The 20,145-nt window shown below is 37.5% G+C and overlaps 1 protein-coding gene across 1 annotated transcript in view; it reads right to left on the reverse strand.

Annotated features, from left to right (window-relative positions):
- The window catches only part of wdpcp (WD repeat containing planar cell polarity effector), a 64,495-nt gene that overhangs the window by 26,337 nt on the left and 18,013 nt on the right, over nucleotides 1–20,145 (reverse strand). Inside the window, 8 exon segments of the mRNA XM_026286193.1 lie at nucleotides 1,731–1,867; nucleotides 4,175–4,289; nucleotides 5,453–5,512; nucleotides 5,878–5,948; nucleotides 8,127–8,177; nucleotides 10,694–10,738; nucleotides 11,792–11,874; nucleotides 16,501–16,592. Coding sequence (XP_026141978.1) covers nucleotides 1,731–1,867; nucleotides 4,175–4,289; nucleotides 5,453–5,512; nucleotides 5,878–5,948; nucleotides 8,127–8,177; nucleotides 10,694–10,738; nucleotides 11,792–11,852 — 540 coding nt within the window. The 5' untranslated portion in view covers nucleotides 11,853–11,874; nucleotides 16,501–16,592.

The raw sequence follows: 20,145 nt of genomic DNA on the forward strand, positions 1-20,145 counted from the left end.
GCTTGATTGGCCAGCCAGCATGCCTGACCTAAACGCCATATGAAATCTATGGGATATTTTGATGCTTTACTGATGCTTTAATTTGTGCTTAAGGAGCCCTAACCAAGTACTGAGTGAATAAATGAACATACTACAAAGAACTTTTTGCAAATCCTTATTTTAATTGATCTTAGGAAATATTTTTATATTTTGAGACACTGGAATTTTGACTTTCATGAGCTGTAAGCTCTAATCATCAAAACTAAAAAAAAAAAAAAACTTTACATATGCAAGTTAAAAATTTTGAAATAAGTAAAAAAAATAATAATAATAATAATATATATATTTTAGATGCACCTGTGTGTGTGTGTGTGTGTGTGCTCTTGTTTTTGTGACATATCAGGACACAACTCTGTATAATGACATGGGTATGACACAGGTATTACAAGGAAAGGGTGACTTATGAGGACATAACCCATGTCCCCATTTTTCAAAACGCTTATAAATCATACAGAATGAGTTTTTTTGAGAAAGTAAAAATGCACAAAGTTTCCTGTGAGGGTAGGGTTTGTGAAGGGCGATAGAATATACAGTTTCTACAGTATAAAAACCATTACTCCTATGGGATGTCCCCAATTTTCACAAAAATAAACATGTCTGTGTGTGTGTGTGTGTGTGTGTGTGTGTGTGTGTGTGTGTGTGTGTGTGTGTGTGTGCGCGTACATGCGTGTATATAGATATATATATATATATAGATATAGATATAGATATATAGTGTTCCTGGTAGAGCAAAGGTTGTGGGTTCGATTCCCAGGGAACACGTTAAGTAAAAAATGTTAGCCTGAATGCAATGTAAATCGCTTTGGAAAAAAGTGTCTAATGTGACCTGACTGACCCCAATCGTTTGAATGGTAGTGTACCTTAAGGGCTATGTAATATAAGAATGAAATATTAATAAAAAAAATAAAATGTATTTATTGATAAATTATTGATATTGATCTGACAGTGCAGAAATAAATGCAAATGCAAATCTTATCTTTAAATAGAGAAATGATTTTGGTTCTTTCTGTTCCGGTTCTAGCAAAACCTTTGATGTGGGAAAACAGTGTGTAATAAGCACACTGAAAAACTGCTTTGTGTAGTTAATGCATCTCAAATTTCAAATGATATTGTGTTTTCAAAAAAGTTTTTTTTTTCTTTTTTATATTTACTTGATGCATAACAATTACAGTATAACAGCCATTGACAATTCTATCCAACTATCTTCCCATTAAAAAAAATAAAATAAAAAAAAATTATATATATATATATATATATATATTATAATTTTTGAAGGTTTCTGTGATTTAATTAACAAAAATAAATACGGGGGAAGAACACATTTGTCAGGCTTATAGAGATGTACTGTCATAAAGGATGTGATCTCTCTATAAAAAGAGGAGAGCTGTATGTTTGGACCTGATGTTCCCCACAGGTGTGCATTAGAGAGGAGCTCCTGTAATCACAGTGTTACCTGTCCCAGTGGTACAAGAAAGCAAGTAAAGCCAAGCAATTATTAGAGCTAAAAGCCCAGTGGAAAGAGCCAGACTAGCCTCATTAAAGCTTTTTAATTGAAAGCAGGAGAGGCTGTGCTGCCTTTCTTCCTAAAATGTGCTAATGCGTGTGCATTGAAGAGTGTGCATGTGAATGTCTTTGGGCGAGTGTTCAATAGATGTGTGCATAAAAGATATGTGCATGTGTATGTGTGTTACCTTAATCTCTGTAGCTGTGAGTTTCTCCATGTGTCGTGCTAGCTCAGGTGAGCTCTGGCTCTTCCTGTTCAGGTAAACCTGACACACCTGACTCCTCTCCATCAGTGAGAACAACAGGAAGCGATCGCCAATCACCGCTGAAAACCGCAGAGAAAGGTTAAAGTTCAAAACTCATATGACCTTCTGAGACTACAGCTTGACTACCAATTGATTCAAAAGCTAACTCTCTTGTAGAAAAGCATTTTGCATTTATAGCTAGAGATCATTTCTTTCAAACAATAACATCCCACAAATTACTGAGCAAATTGATCATCTCTCAAAATATTTGTACTTCATGGAGGGTACTTACCTCTGACTTGTACTGTTTTAATACATACCTATGACATATTTATTGTCCAAAATCTTTATCTAAACTTAATGATGAGGACATTTAGTCCCCACAACATAGGTAAGGTCTGACTCACACACAAAGAAATGAACAGAATGAATAATTTCCATAAGTGTTTGAGTCAGGGCAGTAGTTTAAGTGACTAATAAGGAGTCACAAAAGAGAGAAAGAGGGACTGTTAAGCCTGTAGGGTATGGAGCTTTTTATGTTAAAGAGAGACATATGCAGGGAAACTGTTGACAAGCTCTCCACACTGTGATTAGCAATTAGCCTTCCCTTCCTGAAAAAATTAATCTGTTTATGAAACCAATTAAACGGCAGAAAAATTAATACAAGCCATTCGGAGAAGCAGGTTTGGTTGAGGATGATATTCAGGACTAGAATTTCCAACCTTAACAGCAATTAGAGACGGAATATCAGCACTACCGCAGTAATTATGAATCATCTCACATTCAAGTATAAAAAGGGAGCTCATTTCAAAGGAACAGTGTGTTAAATGCAGTAAATTTTACCATAGTTTTACTTTAGCAAGTCTTCACAAACAAAGAAAACATGCACATTTGCTAAATATTTTGAAAAATGAAGCTTAAATTGCTGAAGTACTGTGCATTAGTAAATGTCATGTATTTCTGGAAATTAAAAGAATAATTTTTGCTTAAAACCAAAGATTTTAGTTTAGCCACTTTAAGAGGCTCAAGAGTGATTTGGAAAAGCTAAATGTAAAAAAATACACTCTACCAAATTAAAAATGATTATTTAAATGACATATTTTCCCTTTGGAAAATAAAGACAAAAAGGAATACTCAGCATGCTTTTAACAGATTATAAAAATTCCAGAAAGCATACTGATGTATTAGTGTTCAGTAATCACGGCCAAATTAAGAGGAAGATTCCACGATAATCCTTCCAAAAAAATGTCCAAATTTGTGTCCAGGGGCTAGTAAACAGGTTTTGGAACATGTGAGCAGCGGGTTAAACCAGAATAAATCAATAAATTCCTCTAAATCTGCTTAGTTAGTTAATACCCTATTGCTTTAAAACATGTTTACAGCACTGTATAAAATGCTTACAAGCAGTGATATTAATTTCTAGAAAAATATAATACAATATTCGATAATGGCGGGTATTTTGGTTCTTAAATTGTAGGTCATTATGTTTTGGGCATCTCAATAACAACATAGTTTTTACCTTAAACCACTGTTAAGAGTTTCTTATACTATACAGATATTCCCAAACATCTCTCTTGTCTTTGTTTGGCTGCCCATTTACATCTTAAAACATCTTAACCTATGACTGTACAGATGCAGTACAGATCATTTGTGGGTCAAAAATGTGTGAACTATCAAAGTTTCTGATTTCTCTCTTTGTACTACAGCACTCACAAAGTAACTTCATCAAGGCCAGAACAGGTCGGACTGCATGTGTGAAACTAACAGAATAAGTGACAGATGCAGAAGCCCTCCTGGCTCCCCCACCCTTACACTCACTCTCTCTCTCTCTCTCTCTCGCTCACACACACACATAATTACTCTGGTAATTAGGGGCTCTGGGGGCCTGAATGGCACTCTATGGGGGGCTACTAGGAAAAGGGAAGGGGTGGGCTGACAGAGTGAGGGAGAGAAAGAGAGCAAGAGAGGTTTGTCAGGTATCTAGAGACCTGGCACAGAGAGCATTAGCCATATAAGCTCTAAACAATACATGATATGAGAAAATAATTAGCAGATTTGGGATAGTGTCCAATTTTACAAACCAGAAATAAGACAAGGAGGCATGCCAGATTCCCTTGAGATTCAGAAGGAACCTTGATGTGTACGTGTGTGTGTGTGTGTGTGTGTGTGCTTCTGTTCGTGCCTTTCGAACTTCCTTTGGGAGTAACAGAAGAGGGAGAAACAGAAGGTACTGGCGTTTCGTGACCTGTGGGTGTGCATGCCGCCCAGGCCCATGCTGGGAAAATGAGCAGTGAGCAAAACTGCAAAGAGAGGGGAAGAGACAAAAAGAGGAGAGAAAGAAAAGAACAGAGAGAGGAAGGGTAGCGTGCAAGTGTGCATTTACTCACCGTCACTGATGGTGTCAGCAGGTAGTCGCCCCACCAGCGTTCTGTCAATAGCCACCCGTTCGACCTGAGCTCCGCCCAGGAAAAGGGTCACCAACACACCTGATCTCAACAGCAGCTACACACACACAGAAACAGACAATGACACAGTCACAATGCTTCAGACTATAAGTATCTAGAAAACTACATTCAAAATAACTGTTCACACTGACGAATGAATATTGCTTCATATTCTGCCAAAACTTACTTTCTTCTGTGGAACACGTAAGAAGATATTCTAAAGGAAGTTTCAGTTCTTTGGATCAACATTAGGAAAGTCAAAAATGTCAAGCTCCAAGATCAAACACTGACAACTTGCACACAAAACTATATCAAATATGATGACACAAACTTCAAACATCAATGAAGAACCAATAATTAGTGCATTAAAAGTTTGGACACCATATTTGATGTAGCGTTTCAAATAATACTGTAGCGGCTTTAATTACTCCTTTTATCTCCAGAAAAAAAATTAATAATAATTAAGGCAAAAAAGAGGGAAAATTATGCCTTTAAAAATATCTGAAATATCAAATATTCCCAAATTGTTTTCACATCCGTTTAGAGATTCAATTTGAAAATATAATTATGATAAAAAATTTAAACTATGATTAACTATAGAAATCCACAACTAATTATAAACGATCTACAGCACACTTTTAAAGTCACTTCAGTGTCTTCACTTTTTAGGGCTAGAAGTTTTGGGTCCCTCTAACTGTCCATAATGCGGAAAAAAACAGCTGAAATAAATCTTCTTTTGTGTTCCACTGTAGAAATTAAGTGGAATGACATAAAAATAAACGATGGAAAACATCTTAGGTTAAATATCCCTTTAAAAAATGCTGGCTTATAACATTTTGACTGAAATAAGGGGGAATTTCATCTCTATATCGTGTCAACAGGCGATAAAGGTCACTGCTTCTGCTGCGGTGCAGGAAAAAAACACCAAAAAAAAAAAAGGTTTGGTCTCCCTGACCTTTTAAAATGTCTGAAATCAAGCACTTAGGTGCCAAAAATGTATGCGCACGTGGCTGAAGAATCCATCCACACTGACCAGAAAACCACTGGGCTGCAGTGATGTGCTTGGAAAGGGGAATCTTTTTGATCCCAGAGATAAATTCCCCTAGAGTATTTGACACAAACAGTCTGCATATGCTCGTTGCCTGACCTCTGCTACACGAGCCAACTCATGCCAAGAAGGCCTGACGCCTGCTGGGTACTGGTGCATGCTGGGTAAGGTACCTGACAGCACTGTTTGCTTCTCCATCTGACTCTCATGACCGGGCATGACTGCAGCAGCTCCTGAGAGAAAGAGAGACAGAGAATGTGTAGTAGGAATGAGTAGATGCCGTCTGAGCGTTTTCAGGGTCAGGTTTAGAAGGATGTTTCCAGTTTCAGATATGGAGAGGCAACAAAAATGAGCCCGAGTCGGACTGAACAAAGCTAGGTTTGTGTGAGTGAGCCAGAGGCAGAGAGGGAGAGCCAGCTCACAGTCCCAATCATCCCCCTCAAATATCCCCCACGATGACAGAGAGGCACCCACACAGGTGCTGAGAGCGAGCAAGCAGCGAGAGAGGTCGGGGGATTTTCTCCTTCCTTATGAAAGAAGGGACAGACAGAGAATGCTCCTATTTGTTAATCGGACTGCAGGAAATGTAAACAAATACCTCTAGTTCCTTTAGGGCATCGCGCAGCTTCTCCGGGCGACGGTTACTAAGGAACCATGGGTAACCCCGACCTGAGTGACAGAAAGAGAGGAAGAGAACATGAGTATGAAATGCAACGTCATCTGCGGCCAGAAAAAAGTAATAAAAGACAGCCAAAAGAATGTGTTTTTGAGTTTTATGGGGCTTTTTTAGGGTGAAGAGGATTGACCCTGAAATACAGCTCCACCTGAGGTCACTCTACAAATGAATCTGAGCTGACAGCTCAAGAGTTAAATCCACTCATTTCAATCCTGACGATGATTTGGGTACAAACATATGGGACACATACAAACAGGAATGAATAGGAAAATAAGTTGTTAAAATTTTAAAAATGTCTCGTCCCATTTGGCTTCAAGTTGAAGGACAGCCCTAACTAATCTTTTTCAAATGTCTTTTAAGCTTTATCTTCATTTGACCCTATCTAAACTATTGCAGTTTTTTAAATAATAAATGATAAGGTATATTTAATATTAATATATAGTACTACAGTAGTATGGTGGATTTAAAGTTGTATGGTGGTTTTAAAATTTAAGACTTAATTAATTTAAATAATTCCAATTTTATTAACATTGTTAAAACTTTGTAAAAAAATTACATATTTATATACATTGTAAAATATTTGATTAAACAAGCTCAAAAAAAAATTCCAATTTGAATTCAAGTTATTCCAAATTTCAGTCCTTTTTAAAGCAAACTTTCAAAAAAAATAAACATTTTCCCTGAATCTACAATGCAAAGTGTAGATAAAACTTCCTCTTTCTTTTAATGTTTAAAACATTTCTTTATTTTCATTAGCTAAAATATTTACTTTCATGATTTCTCTCATGTTCTAGACAGAACGGATTTAAAAGCGTAATATTAACTAATAGCGCAACAGAGGCTAAATTCAGTGTAACGCTGCAGTCTCATTCAATCAGCGCTCCCTGAGTTAGCACAGTCACCCGAGGGAAGAACTCAAAGTTACCATAACATATTAAACACATTAAATACGGCACTCCAAAATGCCTCGTTCCGCTCACAAAGCCCCCTAAATTTCCGCTTAGATCTCAGTCCCTGTTTCCCTCTGGAGCAAACCAGCGGAGGGAAAAAAAGAGAGAAAGAAACGTTAATAGAATTCTCGGCTGAGTTCAATCTGTGAGTATGCGTTTGCATTTATGCATTAATACGTTCATCTGGGACAGGGACCCACGGAAATGGAGGAGGTCTGTTATTTGTTTTCTTAAAGATTCCGCAATCAAATCCAATCAGTTTTTTTATTATTATTCCTACACCATTAAGAAACATCTCTTGCCTTTTAGGAGTAAGAGGATGCCGAAATAAATGAATGCAAATGAATGAGAGAGGGTGGCAGACGAGCAGGACGGGGGCGAGAGGGGGACGGGTCTGTGTCTCCTGATAAGGTTGTTTGTGTTTCTCTCGAGGGCGACGGGAGTTACCCCACCAGCAGGGTGAGCGGGTAGGAGGTAACTGGGCATTACAGTGGGAAGACACTGGCCATGCTGGCAATGAACATCTGACAACATCATAACTCAACTGAAAAAGAGAGTCAGTCCTATAATAACCTACATTAAAAGGGGCAGAATTAAGCTGTACTTCTGCTAAAAAGCCTAGAAAAATGCTGTAATTGTTCAATGGTTAAATGTGAAGCCAGAGATAATGTTTGGTCAAAACATTAAACAATAAAAACTTACCAGAAAATAGTGTTTCTTTGGACATACCGTGGTAAAATCACTGTATTCTTCAAAGTGTTACATGGATATACAGCAGCTATCATTCAGTACAACACTGTACCATGGCATCAACAAAACACTTTTTGCAAGGGACAACTGTTGAAGACCTTAATGAGGTCTGAAGAATTGTTATAAATATACATTTCCTGCACAAAAGCTTGATAAAGCACCATCACATTTTCCATCATCGTGACTTGCAGCCTTTATGCAGTGTTTTTTCATTCCATTCTTATTCAGTAATGTTGCGTCAGACTCATGAGGGTTAAAGAAGGAAGGGAAAGGTGGAGGGAAAATGGAGTGATGTTTAATATTTGTCAGATTTGCGCTAATAGGGCACTTCACTTCCCAGGAATCTGAAGCACAGTTTAAATTAGGAATCGGATGAGTGTTGCTTCAGTAACATGCAAACCAATGTTCTTAAATAATGAGCTAATATGATCAGTGACACAAAGGTTAATTGTTTGATGATGGATTACTTACTGTCTGCAAACTGCTGTTTCTCATTGTAGTAATGCTGATCTGTAGAAGAGGCTGCACACAGAAGAAAAAAAACATTTTTTATGATTTTTGTTTTCTTTAGAAAGGATGCAAAAATGAGTTGCATATACAGTACAGTAAGTGATGTACATATGTAGATGTTTTGTCTCTGGGGAGAAAGAAAACTCAATGAAAACATACAATTGTATGTATACAAACATACATACAACAATTTTCACATGTTAAACTACTAAATTTATCCACACTAACAATATTCAATGACGAATACATCACAGAAGCACAGAAACTCATGAACTCACTCCCACCACAGTAGAAATATATAAATATTTTTGCAATAAAATTATCCTGCTAATGCTAATTTTTATAGCATAGCATAATTTGGCAAAATAACCTCCTTGATGGCTCCTTATTGCTCTCAACTGACACCTTTGTCTACTTGGCAATCAAGTACACTCATTTTTAATAAAACTTTAGTGGCAGTACTGTTATAGAGAAAATTACATCTTAACTGCAGGACAGTTGAAACATCACAACACATATTAAATATATATACAAATTTGGGATTATTACAGTGTTCAACATGTAATAGTATATTTTTACTATGAATTTTCATTAAGATTGAAAGTCTGTTTCTGGGTTAGGTTAAAACTATAAAATCTGTAAATAATTAATTATTTATTATTATATTTATTTATTTTAAGAAGCAAAACAAATGAAGGAATGGTAAGACATTTCAGATACATTTTTAATAAAAAAAAAAATACATTAAATCCTTGCCATGTAAAAGTGCCAATAGTTTAAGCAACACCCATATGTGTGTGTAAACACCCTCAAGTGTCTTTCTCAGCATATGGTCACTCAATTGTCATCTCGCCCCAATGTGTGTGTTTGTCAGAAAGAGAAAAACAGTGTCTCATACAGTGAGAGGGATAGGTATGAAGACAGACGGAAATGACCGAGGGCAAGACAAAACTACTTTGTCAGCACGCTCTCTCTCCACTGTGCTATAGTACCATACATTAAGCCCCATCTCGCCCCAGAGTCCCAGATCTCCAGCCCTCAGCGGCCCAGCCAGACGACCCCCTTCCCTGCCTTGCTCTACAGGAGCCCTGCCTCTCTCTGCTGGAGGCCTGGACCTGCTGGACAGCTCCAGGATTACTGCTGCTAATCAGATAAGGGCCATTCTGCCCCTGCCTGCCCCAGACACACACATCTGGTACGGGATAGAGGGGTGGAAAGAGCCCCCTTTCCTCATTGAAGCATGGGTCTCCTTCGCCCTCTGCTGGAGGCCGTGACAAACAGCAGATACCACAATCGAACAATCTCAACTTCAGGAAATATTCAATTTTATAGTGGCTGCATAATATTTACACTAAAAACTACAGCTTGGTTATAAATCAGGTGAATTAAATTTTATTCATGTTTGTATGCTGTTTTTACAGATTTAACATTGCGACTTTGATCTCTGTTATCAATAAACAGTAGGTATGAGAAATAAACTAACACTGCATTATTGCGTTCCCCTAAATTCTTGATTCTTCAAATCAATGAGACTTTAACCATCTGAAGGTCTTTATAACATCAAAGCATTTGTGTTTTATAATAAAAAGATAATAAGAGTTTTTCATAGATAAAACAACAGAACAAACAAAACCTTTTAAGTCTCAAGTCTGAAGCATTAAAAATGAATAACTTAATTTCGTTATTGTTTAAATCAATAAGCTTTTCGCGTTTCAGAGCCGGCTGTGTCCTCTCATGAGGGGTCTGGATTATTAAATATTTAATCTGCGACATGTGAAAAAACTTCATCAAGAAATCTGGTGGCACTTCATTTGCCCAGATTCGTTTAGAGAACATCTGTAACAGTGATGAGCAGGCAGACACGTAACTGCAGGCTTTTGCTAAGCTTATTTTAGGGGCAAATCTTAAGATTAAAATATTAAAGTATAGCTGATAGTATTGCATGCTTTTTGGTAGCTGAAAGTATAATTAAATCAAAAACTGGGCGGGGAGATTTGTGAATGATGGGTGTTACAATTCTGTTGAGTTTTGTGAGCGAAGATTCAATGTGTGCCTGGAGTTGAGTAACAATTACTGCAGTAAAAAACACTGACGTAGGGCTGAGCGATCTTCCCAAAATATCATTATCTTAGTTATAACACACAGTTATAATTTTGAGATATTCAGGAATAGGAACAAGCCTTATGACTTATCTATTCGCACAATTAAAAAAAAAACAGTAGGCCTATTGCATCATCATCATGATCATGATCTCTACGATTCACTTGAAAAGCAGATCATTGATGTCTTCAGATCGATCACAAAATAAAATCATCAGATTGCCCACCCCTAAACTGAAGTGTCATGTAGTGAATTTCTATTAGAATTCATTTTGTTAAAAAATGAATTTTAATTCCTGTCAAAAATCAAATAAGCCACTACCTCTGAATAAGGTCTATAATAAACAAAAAAATATCCGACACATAAAAATAAAAGTTGAAATTTGAAGGATTTCATTATATATTTAATAAAGACAAGGTGATGCATACCTGGTTCTCCTTTTTCATAGAGCTGGTATGTGCCAATATCTGTATCTGTGAAAAGGGAAATAAAAAGGAGGAAGGAGTTTCATCTGAATACAAAATAAAACACAGAGTTTGTTAGCAAAAACAGCTACTGTCTAATACAAAAATATAGTGAGGAGTTTTGCACTTTAGGCTGAAGTAGATGAAATGTCCTTTAAGCAATGTCAAAGAAAACTGGATTTCTAAGAGAGCTGTGAGCACCTGGAATGTTTGACTTTGCATTAGATTTACAGTTGGACTCTTCATGGTCCGTGCTCCTCTGACATGGTATAACAAATAAACATGGACTACACCATTTCCATCCACCCATACATCTATGTTGATGCATCATTTTTAAAGTTTTTATTCATTTCATTCCCTCTCTTGCTCTGTCACTCAATATACGGGTCAGGAGGGCTGGCTACAGGCGATAGAGCTGCAATCACATACAAATACTCACACACAGATTGCAGAACACAATAAAACGCGTATACACAAACATGCATGCATATAATCCACGACAACATGTTATCACAGGAATTTCCAAATAACTGATAACTGGCCTCGTCTGTGAGAAAAAGAAAATACAAATTGCTCTTACACACACTTACAGTACATCAGAACAGCCAAGAAGAAAAACCAAAGGGTTGAAGAAGGAACAAACGTGCAAAAAAAGGTTACCAAAAGAGTTGAGGATGTAAGGATTTGAACAATATAGTACAATTAAAGATCAAAAAGAAGGAACGACAAATTGAAATGTTGTGTGTTATGAAGTATTTATCACCAACTGCTACTTAAAAGCTATAATTAAGAGTGCTATAAATTTAATTATAGGCCACAGAATGTCTCTAGTAAAATGACTAACTGCTCTGGTGTAATAATAACCACCATAAGTGTGTGACACGACAGTTTAACTGGCTCTGAAAGAACTAATATTCGTTATTACACATGACAAAGTCAGACAGACGCATACAGGTGCATTTAATGAGAAGAAAAGAAGACAGCAAAAAGAAGATAGCAGGAAAACACAAACAAGAGGCAACCAAATGTGTGAAAGAGAGACTTTCGGTGTGTTTTAATTACCTGGGACTTGCAGGCTGTTCCTGAAGGACCACAAGTGCAGCTCTGCCAGGCAGAACGACATCTGATCGAACTCGGACAGGAGTCTGTCCAAACAGGGAGAGAGCCAGTGAGTAAAAGGAAGGGCAGACAAAACAATAGCGGAGATATGCAACAAGAACCCTTGACTGTGTCTTCCATATCACCACAGAGACCTCAGAGAGCTGCAGAGATAGGGAGGATTGTTTTCGGACTGTAACTAGTTTTTGGCACCTTTGCTCCACACTATAAAAATGCCGTGATTTGAGTTCATACACATGCAAAAAAACACATCAACTGAAGGAAATGAAAAAAGGATGAATCCTCTACACAGATAAACATATGCATCTCAAGGGTGCTTACTGACACAACATGCTGGCATACACACCAGAATGTGACACCACTCACACACTCTCTGTTTTCTTCAAACACACACACACACACACACTCGCTCCTGCTGTGTGTCTGGGTTTGAGCCAGAGCTCTGTGCCAGGTGTCAGCACAGTGTGGAACACCTCTGCACATCTCAACAAGGTGAACACACCTCTGTCTCCTCCACAAACACACACACACACACACACTGTGACAACTCCCTGGACCAGTGGGCTACAACACACTCTTTCTTTCTCGGACAGATGGCATTTAAAAAGAACTGTATATTCATTCCAGTCTTCTACAGATGATATTAAATGAGAAATGACATGCCTAAAAAACTGCACAAAAAAAAAACTATTGGCTGTCACTTATGGTCCATACTATCAATACTAAATTAGAATAACATTTATGTATTTGGCAATTTTATCTCATTCAATTCTTATTAAATCTTTTTAAATCATCTTTTTTTTTATGTATTGCATTTGTTGATATTGAATAATTTAGATTTATTGATATTGATTTAATTGTGCACTCTCATTTCTTGTATTGTTTTACATTTATATTACCTTTGCTCACTTAAAATAAATCTTTAAAAAACAAATAATTTAATAACACTGTTACATGTTATTATAAACTGCATAAAGATTTTTTTTATATATATTGTACAATATAAATGCTGTGATGCCTAAATTCATTTTGCATTTTTATTTTTTATTTATTTAGACAAACAAATAGTATGGAAAAAACACTATGCTAATTAGGTCCAAATGAAGATGAAATATGCCTTTAATATAGACAGTTTACCAGTGAAATTAATATAATATTTTTTTTTTAACATTGGTAAATTCAGATTGTTGATACTGAATTAAAGGCAATAATTTAGCTAGGCACAGTACCAAAAGTATATAATAAAGTGGCACCACAGTACGTGGCTTATGGCACAGCTTCAGCAGAAACATGGAGTTTGACAGAAACCGAACAGCTTTCAGATATCCTTGGTCCAGACGTCTATCCATCCATGTGACCTGTTTGGATGGCTAAAGGTTGCAGAAAAAATTAAATCTAATGTCATATTGAAGGAAGAGCAGCATCTCTGCTTTCTGTCTGTGTCACAGGGTTAGCGCTGAGCATGCTAAGTCTTATCTCGAGGCCTGGGCTAACAGAGGGGGAGAGGGAGAGGGAAAAAAAGAAAGAGAGAGGGGCAAAAAATTCTGCCACTTTCCTAAATAAATAAATAAATAAAATTTACCACAAACATAAAATAACACTAAACCAAAAAAAAAAAAAAGTGTTGGGAAACCGCTGTCCCCAGCACAGCCTCTTAACAAGTTTACTGACATAAGAGGATTCTTTCATCTTCTCGCTAGCTTTTAGAGCGAGTCAGCTCTTTCTCTCTCTCCCAACAGAAACCCAATTTCTCCACAGAGGGAAGAAGCTTCAATTCACACTTTGAGATGGACAGTCAGGCGGAAGGCTCATTTTTGATGACCCTGTCTCAAAACGGCCACGATAAGCTAGAAAATTAGACAGAATTGCATCTTTATTTTGGCATCAGGGTGATGCAAGGCTGTGCTTCATAACACAGGTGGCAGAAGCACTTGGAGTGAAACAAAAAGAGACAATTGGTCTCATTGTTCCACCCAAATTAAGACATGAGAATGACCTGTATGGCAAATTAGCGAAACTGCTTATCAAAACGCAGCGCACACTTCCTTTCCCGGCATTCACTGGAGACACAGCGATCCCTGCGCGCTCGTTCACAGAGTCAGTGGGCACGTCCCAGAATGCTGTGCTGCAGATGCCACAGTATCGTGAACACAGCAGCGCCGGCCGGCCGTGGCAAGCTGCTAAAGTGACCGCACATTTGCATGTGTTAATGGGCTTTTATTGTGCTGTGCGAGAGCAAATTAAGAAGCAGTATTTACTGATCTGGGGAAGAACAAAAGAGAGGTCAGCCAGTGGGACAAACACAACCCCTCTACCCCACACACTGAAGCACAGCTTTGAGTTTTTCAACCGTGAGTGTTTTTGAAATGGCTTTTCGAGAAATGGTGATTGATTGTTTAATTGGCTGTCTGAGAGTTCCTAGTAATTGTTGTTTCACTGCTTTGCTTCATGTGTGTGCATGCAGAGAACAGCTTTGTTTCCAGCCAAAGTAGCAAATATAGTTACGCACAAAACTGGAATATCGTATAAAACATTTGCAAATAAGGACCGTTTCCATCCAACCAGTCAAAGAGAATGTCACTTCCTGATTAACTGGCAATAAATATCACTAAGAAAAGTAGGAGAGGCCACTGAGTATATATGTGACCCTGGACCACAAAATCAGTCTTAAGTGTCAATTTTTAAAAATTTAGATTTATACATCATCTGAAAGCTGAATACATAATCTTTCCATTGATGTACAATTTATAGGACAAAATTTGGTCGAGATACAACTATTTGAAAATCTTGAATCTGAGTGTGCAAAAAAAATCGAAATACTGAGAAAATCATGAGTTCTTAGCAAAGCATGTTACTAATCAAAAATGAAGTTTTTATATATTTATAGTAAGACACTTACAAAATATATTCATGGTACATGATCTTTAATTAATATCCTAATGATTTTTGGCATAAAAGGAAAATCAATAATTTTGACCCATACAATGTTTTTTTTGGCTATTGCTAAAAATATATCCCAGCAACTCCAGGGTCACATATAATAATAATAATAAATGACTTGTGCATCGGAACGAGCAGATGAAACACAATAAATACCGTCATTGCTTTCGGAGCTGGATGCCTGCTGTTTGGGAATGCTGTTGTGTTCCAGGAGACAATTATCCAGAAATAATTTGATGGCAGACTTTGCGCATGCATCTCAGAATGACAATACCAATACCCATATCTGAGATGCTGAGCAACAAGATCGTTCCAATGGTTAGTCAAGTTATGCAAAGTCACTTTATTCTGTACAGCATTTATTCTGCATCCACCTCAAGTGAGAGTAAAAACTTTGAGAATTAAGGATTTCTTTTTTCCTTGAAATTTGAAGTTTACATTACTTGTTTCTGATGCAATACTTAAAAAGTGAGTGATGTGACATACAGCCAAGTATGGTGACCCATATTCTGAATTTGTGCTCTGCATTTAACCCATCCAAAGTGCACACACACAGAACTGAACACACACCGTGAACACACACCCGGAGCAGTGGGCAGCCATTTATGCTGAGGGTTTGGTGGTTTGGTGCCTTGCTCAAGGGCACCCCAGTCATGTAATTGTCGGCCCTGGACTCGAACCCACAACCTTAGGGTTAGGAGTCATACTCTCTAACCACTAGGCCACGACTTCACGACTTCCTACTTCAAAATGCGCATAAAAACAGGCTGACGGAAACATAGTCAATGTTAATAGTTTGTGAAGAAAGGGACAGTTTTTGTGACAGCGCATGAGATTAAATCTGCATTTGCAATTGTTGTTTTTTCCCACGCAGAGGATATCTCAGTGAGACCAGACAGCATTATGGAAATAGAGAAAAGTGTAAATGTGTTTTTTTTTAATGTGTGAAAAACACTTGAATATTCCTTTTTGAAATCAGACAAGTGCATCATCTGCCTGTGACGGGCCTCTTCTGTGTCTATGGTGTGAATGTGATGCAGAGGCAACCCTTTTATGAATAATCCAAAAATAAATAGTCTACTTTCTTTTCTATGGGCAGCATCACAAGACCTCCAGAAAAACTGCGTGCAGGTCTCCTCTAGTGTTTGAACCCGCATCTGGTTTTGTTAACAGAGCAAAGAAAATCTGCGTGTGAGCGGATAGATATATTGGGCAAAACATATAACACCTGAGGCACCGCTACAGTAAATAAATAAAACCCTGAACACGGGTTTTATTTTATTTTTTATTATTATTTTTTGCCATATGTCTAGACATTTTGTTTGACATCTTTACTTTATTATTTTGACTTATGTCTGTTCTAGAGACATGTTACAACTTTTTGATAAAGCTCTCATTGGTTTTCACTTGGAAATATGTTTCAAATTTATACTGAATGCATTTATGACTGTAAAGCGTGTCTGTGTTTGTCAAAATCGTGATTAAAATCGAAATTGCAAAATTGATAAAAAAACGTGATAGGTTTTTTTTGTGCATTTTCGCACAGCCCTTATATTTACTATGCATATATAAATACATTTAAGAAAAAAGTGTTATGTTTATATATTAACATATAATGTTAATTATAAGAATATAAATATATGTATATATATATATGCAAATACATGTAAATATTTTCAATATATACTGTATGTGTATTTATATGTCCCTACCTCCTCTAACTGTATCTGCCGTTCAGGTGGACGTCTCCAAATGTGTCTAAACTCTGGGCTGAGCAGAGGAACACAGTCAGTCGACCTGAGATCTGTTCAAAGCAAACAGAAAGACAGCAGTTGAGACTTTACCACAGTCAATCAGCCAAACCAACCAAGCGTATGGTTATTTCTATAAAGATCTAGTCTATTACTACATTTTATTGTGCTATGACTATGACATGTGCTGACGGTGTGATCCATTAGGGAACTGGATTGAATTGGACAGTAATTACAAACTTTGGGTTAAAATCCATTATTGACCAACTCCAAATGAGGTTTATTAATCCGAAACTAGTCCCAATGTGTCTTGGGTATATATACACTTTGGTTTCAATATGGTCAAGTGCGATAGAATCACTGAAAATGTAAGTTAATGCCAGGTATTAAGGAAGCCTAAAAGCATGCTGCACTTGTATGTTTGCCGTACGTCTCTAAATGACACATTAGATTTGTCAAAGCAGGTGAACATTAAGGTCAAACAGTACTGAGAATGTTTTACAACAAGGACAGGGAGCATCTGGCCCTCCGGTCCTGCTCAGATTTAAAAAGCAACATAATTAAATCCCCGGGAAAACGAATCTTTATCAAAGTCTTATCAGTGTTCTCTCCCACTCTTTCTCTCTCTCTCTCACACACATATTCACATTAATATTCAACCTGAGCAAAGGATGAGTACATCAGGCAATCTTTCTGTTTGCCCAGTGGTCGACCCCAAAGAGACGTTGTTCCTCTTTTTTCGCTTATTTAATCAGACCCAGATTATATTTATCATTCCTCATTTATGGCACTCTCGCTTTAACTGTACCTTTAGTTCTGCCCTTCACAGTCAATTATCATCCACACCGCCAGCCCATGATTTATTTAATGCAATCAAGCAACTCTACATTTTTTTATTCTATTTCATTTGACTTTTTTCAAAGCAACAGGACCTACAAGAACACAGGGCAAATTGAATAATAAAAAATGTCAGAAGAAATTAAAAAGGTCAGGCTGGTGAATTCACGTGCAGAGCACAGATAACCACAGCAGAGTTTAGCTGACTGCAGCAGGAAGACAGAAAGAAAATCATCAGCAAGTGATTGACCCTTGGTGACCCCGCGCACCTATCCAGGGTCAGAACGGAGAGTGGAGAGAGATGCACCTGCTGATTTCTGGAGATGAGTGAGCGAAAGCTGACATGTCCTCTACTGACTTTCCCTCTCTCTCTCTCATTTCAGAACTCTCTTCAGTCACAGACACAAGTAGAAGTGTCCCATCTAACCTGGACTGACAGCTGAAATTACAGACAATGGAAACTGCCACAGCTGAAGAACTGAACCCCCACCAATCACCCCTTAAAGAGGCATTTTAATTTCACCTTAACCCTTCACCTCTCACACTGACACTTGCTGTGATTTTATTACACATTATTAGGTTTCACACACCACACGCATAGGCGGCAGGCATGTGTTGAGCAAAATACAGATAATATATAAATAATGTCTAATATATGTATATAACCATAATATAATTCTGTATACTTTGTATGTGTGTTGACCCCGTTTCAGCATTACCACCTCTGTTTTTCCTTTCTCTCTCTCCTCGGTCTCTCAAGATGAAGTTACTGAAGTGAAAATATGAAACAGTACATCCAAAAGAAAACAGAAAAGGCAGCAGCTCTTATCAGAGTCCTCTAGGGCACAGCCTGGCCACGGCCATCAGAATTAACATTAAAGAGACACAAAACAATGGAAAACACTTTGGGAGAGAGAAACAAGAAGGGGAATGGGGAAGTCAAACGGACAAGTAGATGTGCTGACAAAATGGTGTCACAGATTACAGAAGGGCATGATGGGATACTGGAGGATGCCCAGGAGTGCTATAGGGAGAGTGATAAGACAGGGGAATGAAGATGATGTGGAGAGAGAGAGAGGAAGTGATCTCCATAAGAGTGATAAGTAGGCCAATAAACAGAGGAGGAGAGAGAGAAAGCAAAAGGGTGGGAGTTAAGTCCGTCATAATATTCAAAAAGACAGTCTGACTGGAACAATAAACTGATGAATCTTGCTAAACAAGCTTTTGTTTCACATGGTTTCTTACTGTCATATATGGTTACAGGCTGTTCTAGATGGCCAATCAGTTTCACTATGAGCAGCTGGGACCAAGTAATGTTGGACAGATATTTCTGGCCAAGATGGCTAGGACTGGTAAACCAACTCAGGCCACAAAAAAAAAAAAAAATGTTGATTCTTGACCATGTTAACTCAGTATGAACTTGGTCAGTTCTGTTATGTAGTATATGTCCCCATCATTTGTCTCCCGGCAAAGCGAATTACTCCAGTCTTCAGTGTTACATGATTCCTCAGAAATCTTATCAATGTTGAAAACAGTTGTGCTGCTTTATATTTTTGCAGAAATCATAATACAGCATCTATTTGAAATAGAAAACTTTTGTAACATTACGTTTTACTGTCACCTCTGATCAATTTAATGCACCCTTGGTAAATAAAAGTATTAATTTCTTTCAAAATAAAAAATATGACCCCAAACTTTTGAAGAGCAGTGCAATTTTTCAATTTTACTAGTAATTTTTGTAATTTTTCTAGGCTACACAAACATAATCATAGCAGAATTTGAACAAAAATATTTATTTATTATTTTGTAATTTCAAAATTCACTTTTCTTCTGACAACTTTTTAATAATTTTTGTGACATTTTGGTAAGTCAGTAAGTGGTATATTAAGAAAGTAGTTTAGTAAGTAGTTTGTGGTATTAGTTGTTTTTTTCTCACTCTAAAACATTCTGTGCTGTCCGATAAAATGACAGAAATCAGCATTAATCAACATTTCCAAAGATGGTAAAACTCTGGCCTCTGGCTCATTTCCTTGTCATAGGAAATATAACCAAACTAAAATAAATAAAGTTTAATTACCTGATCTTGACCACAGCATATTTTGAAAGTATGTGAAGTCTATATATTCCCATCTGTCTGCTTTCAGTTGTTGAAATACCATAGCTTTATACAATTTATACTGCATCATATCAGTCCACTCATCTATTTCTTTTCTTCACTTTCTGAGGTCCTCATAACAGGAGAGACAAGTCAAGTGTGACAGAAAATATGTGGCTGTGCTACGTAACATTAAGGTGCCATTGAAGAGACATGAGGACAGAGTGGCGCCATGACACACACACACACACACACACACACAGTGTCAGAGAGAGTCCTCTATTCACATTCAGCAGGCAAATAATAGCGACTGACAGACAAGCAGCTCAAAATGAGGTAAAGCTAATACTATTCATGTGAGAAGACAGCTACAGTATGTCTGTGTAAGAGGTGTCAATCAGGGCCGTAAATGAAGTTGGCCAGCGTGAGTGACGTGGCCGGGGGGCAGGTCTGTCTGTCTGTCAAAAGAGAGGAGAAAGGAATGAACAAGTGTGAAAAACGGGGAGACCCCGACGGGATGAAAAGAAAGAATCTACTCCAATTGTTGTCAGAGAGACGGAAAGCGCGGCCATTAAGAGTACAAGAGTTTAAAAGTTCAGACAGAGGGGAAAAAGCTTTGAGACAGTGAAGATCGGCACAAACACGTACAGGAGTTGCCAGTTCTCTCAATCTCA

The sequence above is a fragment of the Carassius auratus genome, chromosome 17 (genome assembly GCF_003368295.1).
Source record: "Carassius auratus strain Wakin chromosome 17, ASM336829v1, whole genome shotgun sequence".
NCBI classification, from domain to species: Eukaryota; Metazoa; Chordata; class Actinopteri; order Cypriniformes; family Cyprinidae; genus Carassius; species Carassius auratus.